The 20,961-nt window shown below is 47.8% G+C and overlaps 1 protein-coding gene across 4 annotated transcripts; it reads left to right on the forward strand.

The window, feature by feature from the left end:
* The first annotated feature begins 3,700 nt into the window (after positions 1–3,700).
* On the forward strand, positions 3,701–18,930 carry GOSR2 (golgi SNAP receptor complex member 2). 4 transcript variants are annotated; one of them, XM_064399714.1, is made up of 6 exons: positions 3,701–3,828; positions 5,527–5,591; positions 7,593–7,701; positions 9,051–9,183; positions 11,913–12,053; positions 16,006–18,930. In XM_064399714.1, the coding sequence occupies exons 1-6, from the start codon at positions 3,800–3,802 to the stop codon at positions 16,165–16,167; spliced, it is 639 nt and encodes a 212-aa protein (XP_064255784.1). In that variant the 5' UTR covers positions 3,701–3,799; the 3' UTR covers positions 16,168–18,930. The 4 variants fall into 4 exon arrangements, with proteins under 4 accessions (XP_064255784.1, XP_064255787.1, XP_064255785.1 ...); XM_064399715.1 differs by having other exon boundaries at positions 3,817–3,879; XM_064399716.1 differs by lacking the exon at positions 3,701–3,828 and adding an exon at positions 4,474–4,618.
* The last annotated feature ends 2,031 nt before the right edge of the window (positions 18,931–20,961 follow it).

Consider the following 20,961-nt stretch of genomic DNA (forward strand, 5'->3'; position numbering starts at 1 on the left):
ATGTAGATGAAAACAATTTTCACTTTTTTTTTTCTTTCATTTTAAGGTCCCCCATATTGACAAAATCTGAATATGAGGCAGATTGACATCCAGATTTGACTTGGGAAACAGTTCAGCATTAACCTATTAAGCTAATGAAGTGCAGTTATCCGGATTGGTTTGCCAAAATTAGATGCAGGAAATGGCTGCTTATTCAGTGGGCAAGAGAACATAAAAGATCTGCCCCAAAAATTTCTCAAAGCAGCTGATGATGTTGTCTAATTTCAATGGAATTCTTAACCTGACACACTTCAGAGAGACTGACTGTCAGGGAACTGACCCCTGGAAAAATCAGGATAATGGCACATGGTATTGGTCACAGATTTTAAGATTTTCCTATGTAAGTATTACATTATGCATCCAGTCCAGGGTTAAGAGTGCCCAGACAGAATCTGCCATAATAAATGTATTATGTATTATTATTAAACAGGGTTGCCCAATAAATAAATTCAAAAGATTTTCAAAGCCAGAGCTTCTAAGGCCAAAACTCAGAGATTTCTGAGGGATTTGGAATTGAAGGGGGATGCCATTTCAGTTGAAGGCAGCTGAGGCTCCTAACAGGTTCCTGATGCTAGGCAAAAGGAAGGTGTAGTGGCAGGATTATTGGAATTTCATTTGTGCACTGTCTGGGGAAGGCAATGTAATTTCTTGACCCTTCTGCCTCCTTGGTCTGTTGGAGGAGGCTCTTTGCTCCTGTTTCCTGAATTTCATTGATAAGGTCAAACAGACAGGATCAGCAGGGAAAAAGCACGAGGAACTCAGTCCTACATGGAGAACTGAGTTGTATTTAATCATTATTATGATAATATAACATTTATAGTGCAGTGGAGGCATGGGGCTACTAACAGAGCCATGCAGAGCCTGCACCAAAAATCCATCAAGGTCAGTATTGCACCTCAGCAGCCCTGTGTGGCTGCCACCAGGGAAGGATGAAAGCATGAGGGAAATACACTTGCCCAGGATATTCCCCAAACCTCCAAGCCATTTGTGTCTAAAAGATCCCTCAGGCTGGGGGATGCTGCAATGTTCCTCACCACTGGGTATATTTTGTTTTTATTCCTATTCCTGCCATATTTCCCTGCCTTATTACAGAAGGGAGGGAGGGAGTGAAATAGCAGAGATGCTCCTTGACTCCTTCTTCCCTTAGCCTGGCCTTCCTCATCCTTTCCATATCCCTTTCTCTGGGACATTTATGCAGAAGGAATGATGGTCTGAGCATTTGTGACTCTTGTGGCCACAGATCAGTCTCAAAACTGACTGTGACAGTCGTGCAGAAATGTTCTTAATTTGGGAAGATGAGCAGGAAGGTGCAATGTGTCTTTAAAAAGGTCCTTGCCCAGGGAGACCTGGGTCCAGCACATCACCCAAGAGCCCGAGAAATTTGATAGATGAGTCTCCAACATTCTTGTCATGTCTCCCCTTCTCGTTTTGCCCCCTTCCCCAGGCTGGAAGTGCTGAGAGGCGTGCTGTGAGGTCTGCCTTGTGTCCGGGAGCCTGTCAGAGCTGGGACATGCAGCCCATGGCCTGCAGCTGGACTCACAGCAGTCTCCATCAAGCACTCATCCAAACGTCTCTCCCGGGTGGAATGCCCTGGGGTTCGGCACTCCTTTGTTTTGAAAGTCACAGTTATTTGTATCAGCAAAGCATGCAAAGAGTGTCCCAAAAACGAGAGGGAGGGGGAATAGAAAGAGGGAGGGGGGCAGAGAGTTTCTGTGCCTGATGGGATCGCGCTCAGAGAAACGGGGAGAGATGCATTGTTGAGGTCTGATATTAAACAGAGCATCAGTGGTTTTGGGGAGAACCCCAAGTGCCATGGCTGGGAGGGGGACATGGCTGGTGCAGGCAGAGCAAAGGAGGCCCTGTGAGGATGCAGCTCTCCCTTGGGTGCTGCCAGGCTTCACAGGCAGAGGAGAGCAATGGGAACAGCAACGGGTTTGAAAGCTGCTGCAGAATGCACAAGGGGTCTGCAGATTGTGTGATAGACAAAATCCATCCCCCAGCTGGGGTTCTGGGAGAGCAGGGAATATGAAATCCTTTTTCTCCAGCAGATTCTACACAGGAATGACCTGGGGACATGAGAGACAGTGATAAGTGACTCTCTCCATCCCCTTTTATCCTGTTTACAATACAGAGGCTTTCCTTGAACAAAACCCTTTTTTCCCCCTCCATGCTCCTGGCTGTTGTGTCTAAATGAGCCAATTTGCTGAAGAACTCCTCCTGGAAGGACTTGAAGTCTAACAAGAACAGACGCTGGGTTGCAGCATGTTGTTTCTGGCAAAAATCAATTTCTTCACAAAAGAACAGAAATCTGTTCTTGTATTTCAGTGCTTGCCATTTCATCAGGGCTCCTGTGATACCTCTCACAGCCTTGGCCAGGAGGGAATCCCAGAGTCTATTTCCATTCAACCTATTTCCAGAAGTGTTTGAAAATAGGGTCTAATGGCTCAGGGAAGGGGGAGCAAAGGACAGGAGCGAATGTGTTTGTTACTGCTGCAGTTAATGGTTTTGTTGATATGCTGTTTATCCTTGGGCTGATGTGATTTCTGGGGCTTGAGTTGCTGTTTGACATCCAGGGGATAATCTCTTGCCAGAGGCCTGGCTGGCTGCATGGCAGGGCAGGGCAGACTAAGTTTGATGCATCATCTGAGATACAAGAGATGGACCCACAGGGACAGAATTTCTCATTAATTAAAGATGTGTTGTTGTTTCTCTCTTTTATATCTGTGTGGTGCTCAGGGACGTGCTCTCCTGTGACAAGGCTGCATTCTTCAGGTGCTCACCCTGAACTGCAAATGAGCAACAACAGAAAAAACCCAACACTTTGGAGACTGTTCCAGCCCCCAGGTTTCCCAATTTGCCCAGTCTCTCATCAGGAGGTGTCTGCCTTCAGCTTCCCCACCTCTGAAAATATTTTCTCACTTTTCCTCCAACGTTTGTCATCTTTGTAGCCTGAATTTTTGCTGTATAGTTATTTTGGTTTTGCCTAAGTGAAGTGCAGGGTAAGGCTTGGGGTGCTGAAGGGAGTTTAGGATTTAAATCAGTGCATTTTATTCAATAGTATTTGAGCATTTTATCTGGATGGACCCAGTTTAAGACATAATTCTTGTTGATAAAGCAGGTTTTCCTTCACATCACAGGTGGGACAGGCAGCACAAACCCAAAAAAGGGCAGAATCAGCTCAGCATCGGGAGAATTCAAAGCCTCCGTCAGAGGGCAGGGTTCGGCTGAGACACTGGGGGGAAATTGTTCCCTGTGAGGGTGGGCAGGCCCTGGCACCGGGTGCCCAGAGCAGCTGTGGCTGCCCCTGCATCCCTGGCAGTGCCCAAGGCCTGGACAGGGCTTGGTGCCACCTGGGACAGCGGAAGGCGTCCCTGCTATGGCAGGGGACAGCGGCGCTGAACCCATTCCATGCTCCGTGCGGGGGTTGCAGTTCCGCTACCCCAGGCGGCTCTCGCAGCTCACACCCTTTTATGTCACCACGCCGTGAGGCTGCAGCCGCTGTTTCCGACACCGGGGACGGGGACTGCAGCCAAGGATTCGTGTGGGAAGGGCCGCCCGTCCCCGGCCCGGCCCGGCCCCTCACGGCCCCTCACGGCCCCGCCCCGCGCGCGCCACGCCGGTCCTGCAGCGCCCCCTGCCGGCCGCGCGGCGCTCACGGGCGGCACCGCGGCCCGGGCGAGGCGGAAGCGGAAGCGGCGGGAAGCGGCGGAGGGGCCGGAAGTGGCGGGAGGCGACGTGTGCGGAGCGGAGCCGGTGCGGGATGGAGGGGCTGTACCAGCAAACCAACAAGTGCGTGAGGGACTGAGGGGGGTGTGAGGGGTTGTATCGGCAAACCAACAAGTGCGTGAGGGACTGAGGGGAGTGTGAGGGACTGAGGGGTGTGTGAGGGGCTGTACCGGCAAACCAAAAAGTGCTTGAGGAACTGAAGGGGGTGTGAGGGATTGAGAGGGAGGTGAGGTGTTGAGGAGTGTGTGAGGGATTGAGGAATGCCAGGGATTGAGTGGTGTGAGGAATTGAGGGGTGTCTGAGGGACTGAGGGGGGTGTGAGGGGTTGAGGGGGATATGGGATTGAGGAGTGTCTGAGGGATTGAGGAGTATGAGGGGTTGAGGGATGTGTGAAGAATTGAGGGGTGTGAGGGCTCGTGTCTGAGGGATTGAGGGTGTGAGGGCTCGGGGTGTGTGAGGGACTCAGGGTGTGAGGGACTGCGGGGTCTGAGGGCTCGGGGTTTGAGGGATTAGGGGTCTGAGGGCTCGGGCTGTCCCGCCAGCCCAGCGTTTGTCTGGAGGATGGAGGGCAGACCCTCACCGGGGGTGTGCGGGATCCCGGCGCCGACACCCCTCGGATCTCAGCGCCCTCGGAAAGCGTTTCCCCGTCAAACCCCGTCCCGGAGGGGGCAGAGCGGCGTGTGCCACGTCAGCCCCGAGGGCTCGGCCGGCCCGGGGCACCGGGAGCGGCGATTGCCGCTCATTGCCGTCCGTTTATTTAAAGCACGCCGTTTATAAGGAATTTGGCAGCAGGGTTTGAGGGGTCCGGCTGCCGCAGTTTAAACCACCTCTGGAGGTGTGAGGCTGCTTGAGGGTAAATCCCAGATAATGCCGGTCTGGAGAGGGAGGAGTGGTGTGGGAATTGCAAAACAAGGCAGAAAGTCTCGCGGTTCTGTTGGTAACACATGTGGAATAACTCATGGGAAGGGGGCCAAAGGGCACATCTGAGCCAATATTCCAAATTTCCGTGGTACTTTGCATCTTGTGGGGCTCTGTTAAGGGAGGTGGGCTGGTAAAAGACTTGAATTGAATTTTGTGTTGAATTATCATTTCTCTGTCACTGAGTAATGGTCAGAGTGACCCTGCAGGGAGGAGCAGGACATCCTGCTGGAGATCTGGAAATGCAGGAATGTCAGAGCAGCTGTTATGGATATGGGCACTGATGTTGTCCTGTCCCTGTTTTTGGCCTGCCTTACTTTGTGATCATTGAATGGTTCAGGTTGGAAGGGACCTTAAAGCCCATCTAGTTCCAGAAGAATTTAACAGCCATCAATATTTTTGTTTGTTTGTTTTCCTGTGCCACTGCTTGTCAGGCCACAGTAGTTTTTTCTTATAATTACAAGCTTTTAATTTCAGTTGATGCCTGTGCATTCACACATTGTGAGACCGTGAAAATCATTCCCACTGTCATCTCCAGACCAAGCTGAACTGCTATTTCTTGTAGAAAAGCTGATCTGTGTTTTTCATAACCTTCGCCTTGATTTCTGTTTTTAAATAAAGTTACTTTGTAGGTGCTTATGAGGTGAGAGCACAGCTTGCTTCCTGCTGAGGACCTGGGTTGGTGGTCAGGGATGGGCTGTCTGCTCTGACACTGTCTTGCTGATTCCTGTGCTCCTCTAAAAAGTGCATTTCAGTAAAAGAAGCTGAAAAGTGAGGTGCTGAGAAATGATTTTGTGTCTGTTAGCTGACTTTTCTGTTCGTTGTCTCTTTATGCCCTGACAGGCAGGTCCATGAGGTCCAGTCTTACATGGGACACCTGGAGACTTCAGACAAAGAGTCAGTGCACTGTAAGTGATGATTGAGGTTGATTTAGTTTGCATCTTTAACCTTGTATGCCTTCTCATTAAATTTACAGTCGTTATTGGAACAAATTTAGCTCCTGAGCCACTGTGATCAGCTGCTGAGACACATCACCAATTCAGAATGCATTGAAATTGTGTTGCTGTTTAACTTCAGTAAGGTGGTGTTTTGTATCAGGACAGAGCAGAAGAGACAGGACAAGAATTTGCTTCATCTTCCTGTTATAATCCTTTAACTGACAGAGAGTGCTTGCTGTGGATGCTTCTTTAATCTCGTGGTAGAGTGCCAGATTTTTGGTGCTGTTAGATTTTGGAGCTCATGGTCAGGGTGTCTGTGCAGCCTTCAGATCAAAACCCCCACACTGAAGCACTTGTGGAGGTTTTTGAACACCTGGAGTTAATGAACACCTTGGTGTGGACAGAAATGCAGATTGAGAGCATCTCTGGGCTGGTTTGTCAGAAAGCTGAGGTGTGACTGAGCCTGCCCTGCTGAGTGTTATTCCCTCAGCATCCACCAACTGGCAGCTTTCCCCTAAGGATGCTCAGTGCAGTTTTGGGAAAAATGCTGTGATTCTGTGTGCAGGAACTTCAGCAGGATGCTCCTGACATTCCTGCTGCATCAGAGTCAGAACCTGTAATTCCACCTGCTTATGGGAAGTGTGTAGAACCATTGGGTCTGAAATATCCTCAGTAAATTTGGACTATAACCCTGTGCTCATAAATGACTGTAATAATAAGATGCTCTGATATGTGTGGCAGGACTTTTTACCCCAGTGCAGAATTGGCACATGTATTTTGGACCTGTGTTTGAACTCTTAATTCCTGCATGAGTCACTAATGATGGGTTTCATCAGGAACTCCTGAGGTGAAAGGACACTGCATTGGTTGGATGCATTTCTGCACACGTTCACTGACTTCTCTTACCTTAAACACATCTGTGAAACATGACTGGGCTCTAGGAAGGGCTGTGATAAATTTCCTATCAAAAAATAGCAATTTACTAATTCTGATTGTGGTTTTTGTGGTGATTGTACTACTCTTTCTACAATGCCAGACTTCCCAGACTGCTGTTCACTGGGGGTGGTTTTAGAAGTCCTGAAAATTAGTATAATTTGCCATTTTGCTTCTATTGCTTGAGACCATTTCAAGAGGTAGGATTATATAGTTTACATAGTTCACAGTCAGTTCACCAGTTTGAATAGTTAATAAATTAATAAATATATGTATTTCTCTCCATATAAAGTTACTAGTGTGTATTTCAGAATTTATAGAAAACAGGATTATCCATGGTTGAACAGCAGGAATAGGGGCCAGGACATCAAACTTGCAGTTTGCCTTTTCCAACTTTGAATACAAATAGTCCCTTCTTGCTTAGAAAAATGTGCAGTGGTGTAGTTTGGTCTGACAAAAGTTGCTGTAGCTGTCTGTCAGCTCGCCTGTGTTGAACTCAGCTGCAGTAAATGATGGAGAGCTGAATTAGGACAATTTCATTGATTTGTGTCTTGGCTGTGTGAGATCCAGGGGCAAAGATGAGGTTGTGTGTGCTCTTTGCTTGTCTGGGTGCTGCTGAGAGTGGTTTTCTGGGCCATCCTGATGTGTGGAGTAGTTGGCAGGTGGGTGATGATGCTTCTCTGTGTTCTTGTGACAGCAAATCCTGCTGAGGGTGCAGGTGGGGCTGCAGGGGGAATGTGTGGGCTTGAAATCCTAATTCATGGAACTGATGGGGAAAGAAGCTCAGATGTCTGGAATGAGCAGGGGCTTTCCTAGCTGCCTTCTCAGAGGAGGAGGGAAAGGTGAGAGTGTCAAATTACTGAGCTAAAAAAGTGACATTTCATTATATTTATAGTTCTCAGTTATCTGATTATTTTCATCCAGTAAAGATTTGCATCTGTGAGGTTTTGCATATTGCTTTGAATGCTTTTGAGCATTTGCCTTCATCAGATTGCAATTGTCTAATTCAAGTCAAATCCTGTTTTTATTTCCTTGCAGTGGTAGAAAATGAGATTCAGGCAAGAATAGACAATATATTCAGCAACTTGGAACGTCTGGAAATCCTGTCCAGCAAAGAACCTCCCAACAAGAGGCAGAGTGCCAAACTGTGAGTTCACTGCTTTGCTGTGATTGTGCAGGATAGTCTTTGTAATTATTTTAATTAAATTACTGGAGCCCTTTGCTTTTGATTTGTGTGAAATCTTTATACTTTGCTTAACTGATCTCTGTGTTCTACAGTAGAAAAATTGAGGCACAGAGGCAAAATCACTTTCCTGCATTTAACCCCAGGATCGTGAGAATCATTAAAGCTGGAAAAGCCCTCAAAGATCATCAAGTCCAGACTGGTGATGCAGCTGGGTTCATGGCTCTGTTCTCAGATGAGCAGAACATGCACTTGGATGCTCTCTCTGTCACTTGCTTTTAATGGCATTTTGGAGGTAGAGAGTAAAATTCCTTCGTTTGGTGTCATTTTCTCTGGGCCATTTTCCAAGCTGTTGGTGACTGAAATAAAGAGGTTTCTAAAGTGAGCAGTGGTTTGAGCAGGAGGTTGGACCACAGACATCAGAACTTGCTGTTCTTAATTAATTCTGTGACTTATTATTGCTATTATTTTGACTTATTCTGTGAATTATTAATGTTTAGTCTAGAAAAGCCCTTGTAGATAGTAGAAGTAGATCTCATGTCACCATGTATTAAAGAAAGAGGCCAGTATCTGAAATAATCATTGATTTTTTTTTGTAGAATCCTATAATGGTTTGGGTTGGCAGGGGCCTTAAAGATCAGTTCCAACCCCTGCCATGGGCAGAACACCTTCCACTAGACCATGGTAGTCTGGTGATCAAACATTGAATTTTATCAATCATTTAATCAGGGCCAGCAGAGTTCTGGACATGATTTATTTCGGCCCAGTGGAGATGTCTGAGGTGTCTCCTGTAATACCCACTGACTTTTGAGCTCCTTTTAATAAAACCTCAAACTTCAGAATGTGATGCTAATTAAAGAAACTGGAAAGCATCATCTTTTATGTGGAGGAGGAGGGTCATAAAATAGAAGCTGTACAAATCCAACCATCTTCCCAAATCTGTGTTAAATGAGAAATGGATACAGCTCTATAACACCTGAAGAGAAAATCCATGGGATAGGATGTCCAAGACAGCTCAGGAGTTCTGCTTCACATTCTGTCATTAGCCTGGAGCCTAAATAATTGATTAAAATGAATAATCACCCATGAATAATGAATAGTCACCTGTGTAGTAGAAAAATGAGACAGGGAGGATGTAGGTGTGGAATTTCAGCCTAGCATTGGATGTCCTGCATCTTGTAGAGAAGCAGAACCCATCATTCCTTGTTATTCGTTGCTGTTAATTTATGATGCTCCTTTGCTGGTACAAAAAGCACCAGAAAAGCAGAGTCTTCAGAAAAGCAGAGTGTTTTTGTGCTGCTGCTCCTTTGCAGGCGAGTGGACCAGCTGAAATACGACGTGCAGCACCTGCAGACAGCCCTGAGGAACTTCCAGCACCGCCGGTACCTGCGGGAGCAGCAGGAGCGGCAGCGCGAGGAGCTGCTGGCCCGCACCTTCACCACCAACGTAAATATCCCTGCTGGGGCTCTCTGTGCTCCAGCAGCTCAAATCCAGCAGGGGGGAGGCAGGCAGTCTGTAAACAGGGTTGTTGGAAGCTGCTGGGAGTGTGGGTAAAGGTAGAGAGGAATCAAAATATGTGGGGAGAAAGTACAGCTCTCGTGAGGAAAAGCTGGGCTCTTCAGGCAGCAGGAAAAGGCTCCAGAAGCTGCTGCTCCTGTTTTATGCAGTGCAGTGCACCTGGATTTACATAGCAGTTGTAAAAGGGTCAGTGAGGTCAGTACCAAAGTTACATTTCACTTGTATTTGTGTCAGATGTCTGCCAGATCCTGAGATCTGTGAAAAGCCTGCCTGTTACACACCCTGCTGGCAGCAGGTGTCAGCAAACTTCTGTGTAGCCAAACACAAATCACACAGCTGCATCAAAGCCCTTGCTTTTTGCCTAGAAATGAGTCAAAAGTTTGTAATAACAGGGATGTAGTCCAGCTGTTCTTGTTAGTTCCTCCACTGGGAAGTCCCCTCAGTGCAAATTGCTGGGGGAATTTGGCTCTGAATAATGTAGGCATGCTTTCAGATTTCAGTTTTCTGCAGCTGAAAAGTTAGTCTTGGGTTTTATGGGGTGGTTTTTTTTTAATTTTGTTTGTTTTTTGTTTTGATTTGGTTTTGGCTTTTTAGTACTATTTTTACATTTTTGTTTGATTTCCCTCTTTATTTCCTTTCTTTGTTAAAGGCATCTCACCTAACATTTTGTCAGTCATTGTCAGGACAAGAAAGAAACCATGTCAGCAATCCTAATTAACTGAGATTTGGGCAGTTCGATGCATTTCTCAAAGCCTGCCATAAAGATAATGTCTGGTATTTTGTTGGCTATTTCAAAATTATAAACAAGGCTTGAAGAAAACACTGCAAGCTGTTGTTTTTAAACACTGTGGTGTTTCCCTGCAAGTAGGGAAGTTTTCCTGCAGGAAAATTTGCTGTTCAGAAACAAAAGATGTGTGAGTGGCACAGTTTTTAAAAGCAGTAACAGGCTTACAGATACAAAATATGGAGCAAATGGGTTATTTTCTCCTTCAGATGTTGAAAGGTATGGTAGATGAAAAAAAATACACAATTACTTTGTATTTCTTTTTAGCTTGCTGCAAAAATGTGGCTTTAAAATGATCCTTTAATAGGAAAATGATGATTTATTTATCAGTTATCAGCCTCTCTTGGTTACAGTTTTCACAGTTCCTATTCATATACTCCCCTATTCTATCTGAGATGTCAGCTGAGTGTATGAGTAAATCACTTTTGGAACACAGCTGTAACAGTGTTCTGAACAGTTTGCTTAATTCAAGAGTTAAAAATGGTCTTTATCTTTAAAGCCTTTCCTTGTACCTGGAGAAAATCACAAGCAGCAAAACAGAGCTCAGGTGCCATCCCATCTCTGGTGCCATTCCATCTCCTTGTGGGGGGCCACAAATCTACTTCTCTGTTTTTTATTGCTGCCTTATAGTGAATTAAAAAAACCCCTTGTACAGAAATGAAATCTGCTGGTTTGAAGGTTGTTAAATATCTGGAATAAGAGCCATTCACATGGAAATCTAAGTGCTTCTGCCCAGACACTTGTGTGAGCCTTGGTGCTGTGTTCACAGGGGCCTGGGTTTGTGTGTTCTGGCACAGCCCCTTCATCCAGGGCCTCTGAGAGCTCTGTCCCTGCTTCTTCCTTCTCAACAGTGAGCAGAGCCCCTGCCCAGGCAGGGCAGCACCAGACCTTGGCTCTTACTGGCATTTTCAGATGAACATTTGGGGTTTTTACCAAAGAGTCTGTTCAGAGCACATTGTGCTGTCTCTGTGTGTCACCTGCAGCTGCTGGGCACACCGAGTGCCACCCATTCAGGTGATTGTGAATTCTGCCTTTGGGTGGTTCTTGTTCTGAGCACCTGGAGCAGGTGATCAGTGTTCCCAACACTTGTCTCAGTTCCTGCTCTAAACCATGTGGGGGTAGTGAGCCATTTCCTTGCCCCTCTGGGTGGAGTGGTGTCCAGAAACAGCGACCTGGAGGCCTTTGGCAGACAGGAGTGATCCCATCCCTGCTCTCCTGTGCAGTCCAGATTACAGTTTTACCCTGTTATTTCCATTTCAAGATTCCCAGTTCCTAGTTGAGTGAATGCAGCTTTTCTGGGAAAAACCATGAAAAATACTAATTTTTAATTTTTTTTTTAATAGGGCCCTGGGTGATGAGTGAGCCAGAGCTCAGGAACCAGGCCCATGTCTGTTTGTCCTCACTGCCAGAAATTTGCACTATTTTGTAAATGTTTAGAATGTCATCTCCAAACATACTTTCAGGCCTTTTGTTGCTCAGAAATGTGGTGTGAAATCTTCCACAAGTCTTTCATTTGCAGTGATCAATGACTAAGCACCTTCTTGATGTTTAACACCTTGTTAAACACCTTGTGTTAGCTTTGATGTTCTTTCCTGCAATACCCTTTCCTACTGAGATTATAAAAATTCTCAGCTTTTGCTCTTTTCATCCTTGAGATCTCATTATGGTTGAGCAGCTGCTCAGCTTTGCCTTTTGGCTTCCTCCCTTATCTTTAAATGACTCTTTTCACTCAAATATCAGTGTTGTATTTAAATCATTATGAAAAAAAAGGTGCAAGCAGAGTCCTGGCAGTCCTGTTGGGTTCTGGCCGTGTCTGCTGGTGCTTGTTGTGTTTGTGAGTGAGCAGGTAACCGAGTCCCTGCTTTCCCCACAGGACTCTGACACCACCATCCCGATCGACGAAACCTTGCAGTTTAATGAATCCCTGCAGAGTGCCCACCGAGGCATGGATGAGCTTATTGGCAGTGGCACCAACATCCTGGCGGGGCTGAGGGACCAGAGAGTCACATTAAAGGTGGGGCCACCATTTTTCACCACAAAGACCCCACATTTTTCTGTCTTCATGCTCATCAGGCTAAGTAAAATCAATATATATGTTGTTTCAGTGCATTGCTCCGAGCTGAGGATGCTGGAAAGGCCCAAATTTCATTTAAACAACTTGAAATCTTTACATTTTACCATCCTGTTAGGAATACCTTTAAGATCTCTTGGGGCTGGCTGGCCTTCACCTGCAGGGCAGCATCTGGAGTGCTGAATGTTGTGTTTGTTTTTCTTTGGTTGGTTGTTGTTTGTTTGTTCAGGTTCAGGAGGGGCAGTAAGTGGCTGGCAGGGGGATGTTGGTTCAGATTAGCATCACTCAGAGCAGCCACAAAGCTGCTGTAGAGCACCTGTGATTAAGATTAGTAATAAAGATAATGCACCTCAACAGTCCCTCCTTCCCTGCTGATAACAGCTGCATTTCTGCAGTCTCTTCATAGCAAATACTTGCCTTTTCTTTTACAGACTGTTCAAAGTGATGATCAATTCTGAGTGAAAAGCTCAAGGATACAAAAAACTTTTAAATAAGAAGTGTGTGGGGAGAAACTGGAGGTGTGAAAAATGTAGGGAAATGCCTGTTGTATTAATCTTCTGATGGGGATACCTGCTGTTCTCAGTTTTGTGACACTGCTTTGTTTTGGGATGTATTGGCCAGATTTAGGCGTTTTTAATGACACAAACCCCAGGTTTGGTCAGGTCTGTCACACTTGCAGCTCAGTGCTGTGGCAGGCAGCTCAAGCCTGGTCTGCACTCTGGGAGCTGAGCTGGCTGTGCCACGGGCACTTTGCTGTCCTGACCCCGGGGTTCCAGACTACCTGGTGTTCCCTGGGACCAGGACAGGTCCAAAACAGGGCTGCAGCTCCTTCTCTGCTCCCTACTCTTGTGACCAGGCCCTGCACCCACAGATGTTACACAGAGACATTAAAGTGGAGTTTGAAGCTGAGTTCTGTCCAAGATGAGGTTTAGCTTCTAGTTCAGGTCACTTATTCACTGACCTGGTGAGTATGGATTTGTTTTAAGACAAGGTCCATTACTAGAAAAGCCCTGAAGAAGATTCAGTGAGTGGTTCAGTGTTCATTGCAGAGGAATGGTGTTGTTGAGCAGTCTGGCCACAGGAGTGGTGGAGAGAGGTTCTGCTGCCAGCTCATGAGGAAAAGGCTGGCAGGACTCATTACTAGTGCCCGGAGAAGATTGGGGTTGTGAATGCTTTTTGGAAAGAGCACCTTCCTTGAAGTCCCTGCATCCCTGAGAGGATTGTAGACATTTGTCCACAGTGTTGAGCACTGGATTGCTTTGGTGGCTGATCACATTGGCCTGGAGCATCCAACCATCAGTGTCCCTGTGCTGCACACAGGGAATTGGAGTCTATTCTCCAAGCTGGGAAATCACTGATCCAAGGTAATCTCTCATGAGGCACTGGATGAAGCACATGGGTTCTGGAGGGTTCCTGAGAAGAAGGTGCATCCCACCACAGGAGAGTACCATAGAGGAGCCCTGGCAGGACCTGGTGCCCTGCAGGGATGAGGAAATGCTGTTTCTTGTAGCAGCACTAGTCCTGTGTGGCTGCTTTTGCTGGCTGGCTGGAAGTGACTGCCTGGTTCCAGCTGGGTCTCCCTGGGCCTCCTGGCTCTTCTTCAGCCTTTGCCAGGCACGTGAGCTCTGGGCCAGCCCTGCAGCAGGGAATTGCTGGGTGTCTGTCCATGACTGCTGGTACACACAGGCTGTGCTTTCGGGGCCATCACACTACTGGGTGTTCAGGGGGATGTTGCTTCTCCCTCACAGGTGAAGAAATGTCTGTTCATGTTCCTTTTCCCCTTAACTCAGCTTTTCTTGCACTGACACAGACTTTGTTGCCTGAGAACATCTGGCAGAAGCAGTGGTGTAGAGACAGCTTACAAAGATAAATGGGTTAATGTGTAATCATGGAACATCCCATGTTGGGAGGGCCTCCCAATGATCATCCAGTCCAACTCCTGGCCTGCAGACACCCCAACAGTCCCACCCTGTGCATCCCTGGGAGCGTTGCCCAAATGCTCCTGGACCTCTGGCAGCCTCCAGGAGTGACCATTGCCTGGGGACCCTGGGCGGTGCCCAGCACCCACTGTAGGAAGATTGTTTTTGTGATATCCAACCCAACCCTCCCCTGGCCCAGCTCCAGCCATTCCCTGGCTCCTGTCCCAGAGGAGAGGTTGGAGATGCCCCTCAGGAGGAGCTGCAGCCCCCAGCGGGGTCTGACCTCAATCTCCTCTGCTCCAGCTGAACAAGTGACCTCAGCTGCTTCTCCTGTGGCTTCACCTCCACACCCTTCATCATCTTCAGGTCCCTTCTTTGGACACTAACAGCTTTATTCTCTGTAACTTTGTGTATATTAGGTATAAATAGACAGGTATGGAATGAGAATTCCTAGATTGTCCCTTTAACTGATGTAGTTGTACAATTCCACTGTTCCATGACTGCAAGAATTGTTTTCCCTATTGTTTGCTTTCATTTTAAAGCTTCATATTTGGTTTCTGTTCTCCCAGCAAGGTTTGGTTTTGTTCTAAAGCACTGTGAAAGGATTCTGCAGAGACAGGGAGGTGCTGAGATTGAGAGCAGGGTGCAGGGGGTTAATAGGATGTGTGGGAACTGGAGAAAATGGATTACATGGGACTAGCAAAGGCAAAACCTGACTTCAGTGAAGGGCCTGAACTGCCTGGAACACAAGACACTGATGATGTAGTTTGGCATTGCAGATCTGTGTTTTATGGACTGAGAAACTTCTGCATGTGGGTCTAATGTAGTTGGTCTAAATTCTGTCCTTGGAGAGCCTTCCTGATCTTGAGTCAGGTTTATACTCAAAAAAATTTCCCAATTTTCACATTTTCACTCTTTGAGACCAGAAATAATGTGGACTAAAGAAGAGAGGCTGAAGTTTTTATTTCAGAGTCAAAGCATGGGGTTCAGCACTGTGATGGGAATCTGTGCTGTTGACCTGGCTCAGAGATGAAGGCAGTGTTAGAGCATCCTGGATGGGGTGTTCTCTCAGGGACAGCCCAGGTGTCACCATGAGGGACTGTCCATTGTCCCGGTGTGGCAGGGTCCCTCCTGGCAGTTGCCCTGTGCACAGGTGGGTGTGAGGAGGGTCCTGGCCAGTGTGTGGCTGTGCCTCAGTGCTCTGCATGCCCACAGGTGTGTCCAGCTTTCCTCAGGGGTCCTTTTCACCTCCTGTGCCATCAGGACTCTGCAGCCCTGAGTCCTCTCCCTTCTTCCCTCTCAGGGCAATGTCCCACCCTGACTTGTGCCTGGAGCACATCTCTGTGCCTGTATTTCATACTGTTTCCTCCAACCACTGCCCTGAAATAAGGCAGGAGGATTCCTGTTGTGTCCCTGCTGCTGATCTGTTGGTGGGACCCATATTCCTGATAATACCAGGTGTCCTGCCTGCAGCACTCTGTGCTTTTCTGTGGAAGGATTTCAGGGAATGGCATTTATTACACATTTATCTGCCTTTTTTCTGCTATTTACCTTGCTAGTGTCTGCACCTTCTCAGTCTCTGTTGTTATGAACTGTAGTTTAGCAAGGGGAGCTCTGCACAAAACCTTGGCTGGGTGCAGCTCTTCTTAGACTGTGACTGGAACAGGACCAGCAGAACTTTTACTCCTCCCAAAGAAAGGAGTGCATTTTTCTGAGACACTTTTTATGTTGTCTCTGTCCAGACAGATTGTTTTGTGTCTTTAACCACATTCCTGTTCATGTGTATGAATTAATTAGTCCAAACACCCAGTTGTTTCCAGGGTCCCATGGCCACATCCTGTGGAATGATAGGGATGGTTGTCTGAGAGACGTTAGAATCCATCACTCACCCCCCCATGATGAAATACTCTGGACTGTGGAATAAGAAGGCTCAGAGCATGAGGGTGATTGTGTCTTTGCTGTGTTGCTGTCCTCAGGGCACTCACAAGAAGATCCTGGACGTTGCCAACATGCTGGGGATGTCCAACACGGTGATGCGGCTGATCGAGAAGCGCGCCTTCCAGGACAAGTTCCTCATGCTGGGGGGCATGGCTGTCACCTGCCTCATCATGTTCCTTGTCGTGCAGTACCTGACATGAGCTGCTGACCTCCTGCAAGAGGACTGTCTCCAGAACTGAATTTCCTCTGGGTGCTGCTTTGGATGAGCCCTTCCCGTGGACTTCAGAGTTTACAGATCCCACTGGGACAATGTCACGTGGAAGGCACGTCGGGAAATGGATGTGTCTGGGGACACTGTGCTTGGGAATGGCCCTGTGAAAATACCCCCTGGCCTTTACTGCTCTCCCCTCAAGCCTGCAGGTTTAATGGTCTGGTTAATAGGAAGCAGAAGTGAATGTTGTGCCCAGCTGTAGCAAGGCAGGAGTGTCCCTTTGGGCACACAGGGATGGGAAGATGCAAAGGCACAGCCTAGGATGCTTCAAGTCTTTCCTGGCCAGCACTGACCTGACCCCCTGCATTTTGCAGTACTAGAATGGCACAGAGAATTTCACAGTGTTCGTGGGCCTGAGTTCAGCCTGTGGGACTGAGTGTGCAAAAAGATTTGGGAAGTGAAGGGCTCTCATCTGCTGTTCCATTTGCTTGGAGGAGGAGGAGGATGTGTGGGGAAGAGTCTTAGAGAACACGGTTATGACCTCAGTTAACTTCACACACAGTATTACCCAGCACAGGTCTCTCTGGTTTAGGCTGAAATGCTGCTCTGCTCATCTGAGGGATGTTCTGGTGCCTCTCTCTGCCCTGCTGCTTCCCAGGGGGTGCTCAGTGCCACACTCCCTCCTGCTTCCACTGGGATGCATGCCAGGCTTGTGGCATCTCTCTGAGCCTCCTGTCAAATCCAGCCTCCAAAACTGAATTGCTAATGCTGGAGCACAGAGCTTTGGGGAGCTGTGTTAATTTCCTGAGATGCTGGTTGGGTTTGGGGCTCTGGAGCTGGAATTTCTGAGTGGATGGAGCAGGTGAGTCCCCCATGCTCCCTGGAGGTGTGGGATTGTTCACAGAGCTGGACCAGGTTCTTCACACCAGAGGAATGGTGGGATTGGTACGACAGGCCCTGGCACTGGAAATCATCTTGGTCAGGAGAGTTTCCTCAGTCTGTGCCTTGGGATGGAGACATCCTCACCCTTGGGAAGGGCATGCCTGTGGTACCCTTTGCACCTGTGGAGTTCCTGTGAAGGACCCTCAGATGTGTCACCTCCCGGGGGTGGTGCTGGCTCACACTCATCTCCTTTGGGGTCATTCCCTGTTCCAGTGAAACATTGGAGCTGTGAGATCCTCATCTCAACCTGGCACTGCTTTCCCTATAGCCTGGGGGTGTCTGATGGAGGGGCCATCCTGGCATTTTGGGCATCATCCATTTCAATCACCCTACAGATCTGTTCCTATCCCCATGTGTGGCAAGTCTGGAGCATTCCCTGATGTCTGACAGTGGCACACATGGGTCATATCCAGATAATGTGGCCTTGTGCTGGCAATTTCTTCCCTGTTTCCTGTCTGGAATGGTTGTGGGTCTCTGGATTAGTAACTAATCGCAAATTCTGCATTCTGCTGACTGCACTGGGCTTTGCTTTCAATATGTGGCCTGTTGTAAACTTGGAGAAAGGGTTTTAATAACTGTTAGAATGAATTTTAGGGAATATGGACCATGAGACAAGGTAATGCTGGTGGGGCCCAGCCATACTCCCAGTGACCAGTGGCCCCTGTTCATGGGCTTCTCCATGTGTTTGATACTTTTCTGCTATTTCTCCAAGTGTCTCCTGCTCTTGGAGTTCCCATTTGTCCAGGTTTTCCAAGGAAATACTGTAGCAAAGCAACCATGGAGCTGGTTTTCACTTGAGCCCAAGGAAGTAAGGAATTAAAAGGAAAATAGGAAATCTGCAGTGATGGAGCATCTGTCTGGCTGTGTGATAGAAATCATAAATCCAAATTTGCCTGAAATTTATTTTGTATATGTAATCTGATGGATTCAGCCCTTGAGAGGCCAGCTGAGCACTTGCAAGGGGTCCCTGGGAAATGTCAGTTCTGATGAACTGATCCAATTCCCCTGGATTTTACAGTGTTGGGGTTCAGGGATAAAGGCTGTCATTGTTTAAAGTTCCTGTAGTTGTGACCTGGTGTGGCAGGGTTTGTCTTACACCAAGGTGGGACTCTGGCCAGTCTCTTTCCTTTTGGGCTGTGGTAGGAGCCATAAGACACTTGGAACTGGATTTTTCTTCTGTTTCTGAGCCTAGCTTGCCATTTTAATAGATATTTTCCTGTTGTTTTGCCTTCTGGAGTCTCCTTGTCCCTGCACAGGCTGATTTCCCCTTGGTGAGCCAAGTGTCCTTGCTACCCATGACATCCAAAGGTGACATGTGGGGCTTGAAGAAGCGACCTGGGGAGCTGGTTTGGGGACATGTGACATCAGAAACATTTGTGGTGCCTGTAAATCCAAAGCGATTCCAAGGGCGTCTCAGGTGGTTTGTGTGAAACCCGAAAACCTCCATGGCAGTGGGGCATGGCAGGGACACTGGTGGTTCCTTCAAGGCCCACATCTCCCCTTTGGATGCAGTGGGAAATGAGCTGGAGGCCTGGTGGGATTGTGGTCCCTGCCAAAGGAAATGAGCTGGAGCTGGAGCCCTGGAGGCTTTGCTGCTGTAGCTTGGTGGTGTTTCCTTCCGTAGCAAACACCTCACTTCTGCTTCCAAACTGTGGCACGAGTTCCAGCTCTGGGGTGAGCTGGTCTCAGGAGGAGACTCACTTGCCTCTGGAATAAAACTTTTTATTTTACCAGTATTTTATACATAAAGGAGCAAGGGTGGGATGTGATTCATGTGATGTTCTGTGAATAAAGATTTTTTTCAACCAAACTGAAGGTTTTTTTTCACCTTAGCCACCATATTGGCGCCACAATAAACAAGCAGGACCAGCTCCTCGTTCACTGGGGACAGGGGTGGGGGCCATGGGGCTGCTTGGGGGGCTCCCCTTTGGGTCACAGTAGGAAATGGGCCCCACTGCACTGGGGTTGGAAGGAGCAGGAGCCTGTGCTGGGCCTTGCTGGTCAGACTGGTGGCATGTGCCAGGTGGGACAGCCCCAGAGCTGGTGGTGGAACAGGAGTGGGGGGCAGCTGGGCCCCTGCTGTGCTCTGCCCACTCTCCCTTATGGCCTGAGAGGGGCCAGACCTTCCTCTCCCTCTCTGCCTGCAGTGATGCAGGTGAGGGGCTTCTAATTAGAAGTGAAGGAAGAGCTTGGAGAGCAAAATGTGGTTGTTGATAAAGAAATTGTGGATTTAAAATGTGAGATCAAGGGGTTGGATTATCTTTCTCTTGCTCTTCAGCTCTGTTTTGAAGTAATTCCAGTCCCCAGAGCTACAAAACACTTACTAAATCAAAATACCAGCAAAGAATGCAGAAAGTTGGCAGTGCTGTATGTGTGAACTTGATGCAGAGGTGGGACCAGCCCGTGGCAGAGCTGGGATGGGGCTGCACTGGGTCCTGTTCAGGGTGGGCCCTGAGGGGCTTTGACTGTGAGCAGCAGTTGGAAATGGGACTGATGCTCCAGGACTGTGTGTGACTGGAACTCAGCATGTGGAAGAAATCCAGGGAAGGTTTTATGTCCTGGTTTCACCTGGGATTGAGTTAATTTTCTCCCCAGCAGCTGTTCCCAGGCCTGTGTTTGGGATTCAGCATGGGAGTAATGCTGATAACACACCAATGGTTTGTGTTAACTCTAAATTAAGGACTTTTCAGTTTCCCAGGCTCTGCCAGTGAGCAGAGGCTCAAGAAGCTGGGAGGGAGCAGGGCCAGGACAGGTGACCTGACCTGGCCAAAGGGATATTCCACATCACAGAGAATAATTCTGAGTGTATAAACTGGGAATGATGGGCTGGGAGGGGTCAGAGGGTGATGAACAACTGTACTGGCCAGCACTTGTCTGTCTTGGGTTTTATGTCCCTCCCTCCCTCATATTTTTTTTATTATTATTAAACTGTTGTTATCTCAACCTGTGAGTTTTACTTTTTTCCACAATTCCCTCATTTCCCTGTGTGGGGGGCAGAGAGCTGTGATGTTTAGTTGTTGGCTGGGGTTAAATCTGAGAGGGAAATTATTTTAAACAAAGAGACTAAACCAGTCAGTATTTGAGCGCTTAAAACCAGTGAAATGGGGGTAAGGTATGTGCAGAATAGAGGAGGAGATAATGAGTGATAAGAGATGATGATTGGGCGGGACAGAATTAATTTAGAAGGAAGAAAGTGTAGGTAAACACCAGAGGATGTTTGTACTTGGCTCAAAGCCTGCTCTGTGTCTGCCTGTCCCTGTTCACTTTTCATCAGGTTTAACCCTGGAATGTCTGAGCACAGGGGGATGTGTTAAAAATCAACCTCCTTCAGAAGCCCATGGTAACACTGCTCAGGGCTGGAAGTCTCAGCTGGAGGAGGAAAATATCTCTTCACAGGCCATAAAAGGTGAAGGTGTTGTGGGTAAAGGGAAAAGCTTTGTCTGCACCCTGCTCCTGCCTCACTTTCTCTCCCCAACATCCATGAGTGGTGAGCCCTTTCCTCCCCAGCCCCCTGAGCAAGCCCTGCACCCCAGAGGAATCCTGGCATGGAATTCCCTGGCATGGAGAGTCCCCAGTCCCAGGGAATCCTGGCACGGAATTCCCTGGCATGGAGAGTCCCCAGTCCCAGGGAATCCTGACATGGAGTTTCCCTCTTCCCCCCCTCCCCAGCATTGTTGGCTCCTCTTCCATTCCTCTTGGAAATCTTTGTGCCTTGGCTTAGAGGGAGGGAAAGGGCCAAGAGAAAGGAAGGGGGATCAGAGGGATCAGAGTTGTATCAACGTACTGGAAAGAGGCAGTAGAAATTAAAGCCCAGCAGAACTGGAAATTATCCTGGAGTTGG

Source organism: Passer domesticus, chromosome 27 (assembly GCF_036417665.1).
Source record: "Passer domesticus isolate bPasDom1 chromosome 27, bPasDom1.hap1, whole genome shotgun sequence".
Lineage (NCBI taxonomy): Eukaryota > Metazoa > Chordata > Aves > Passeriformes > Passeridae > Passer > Passer domesticus.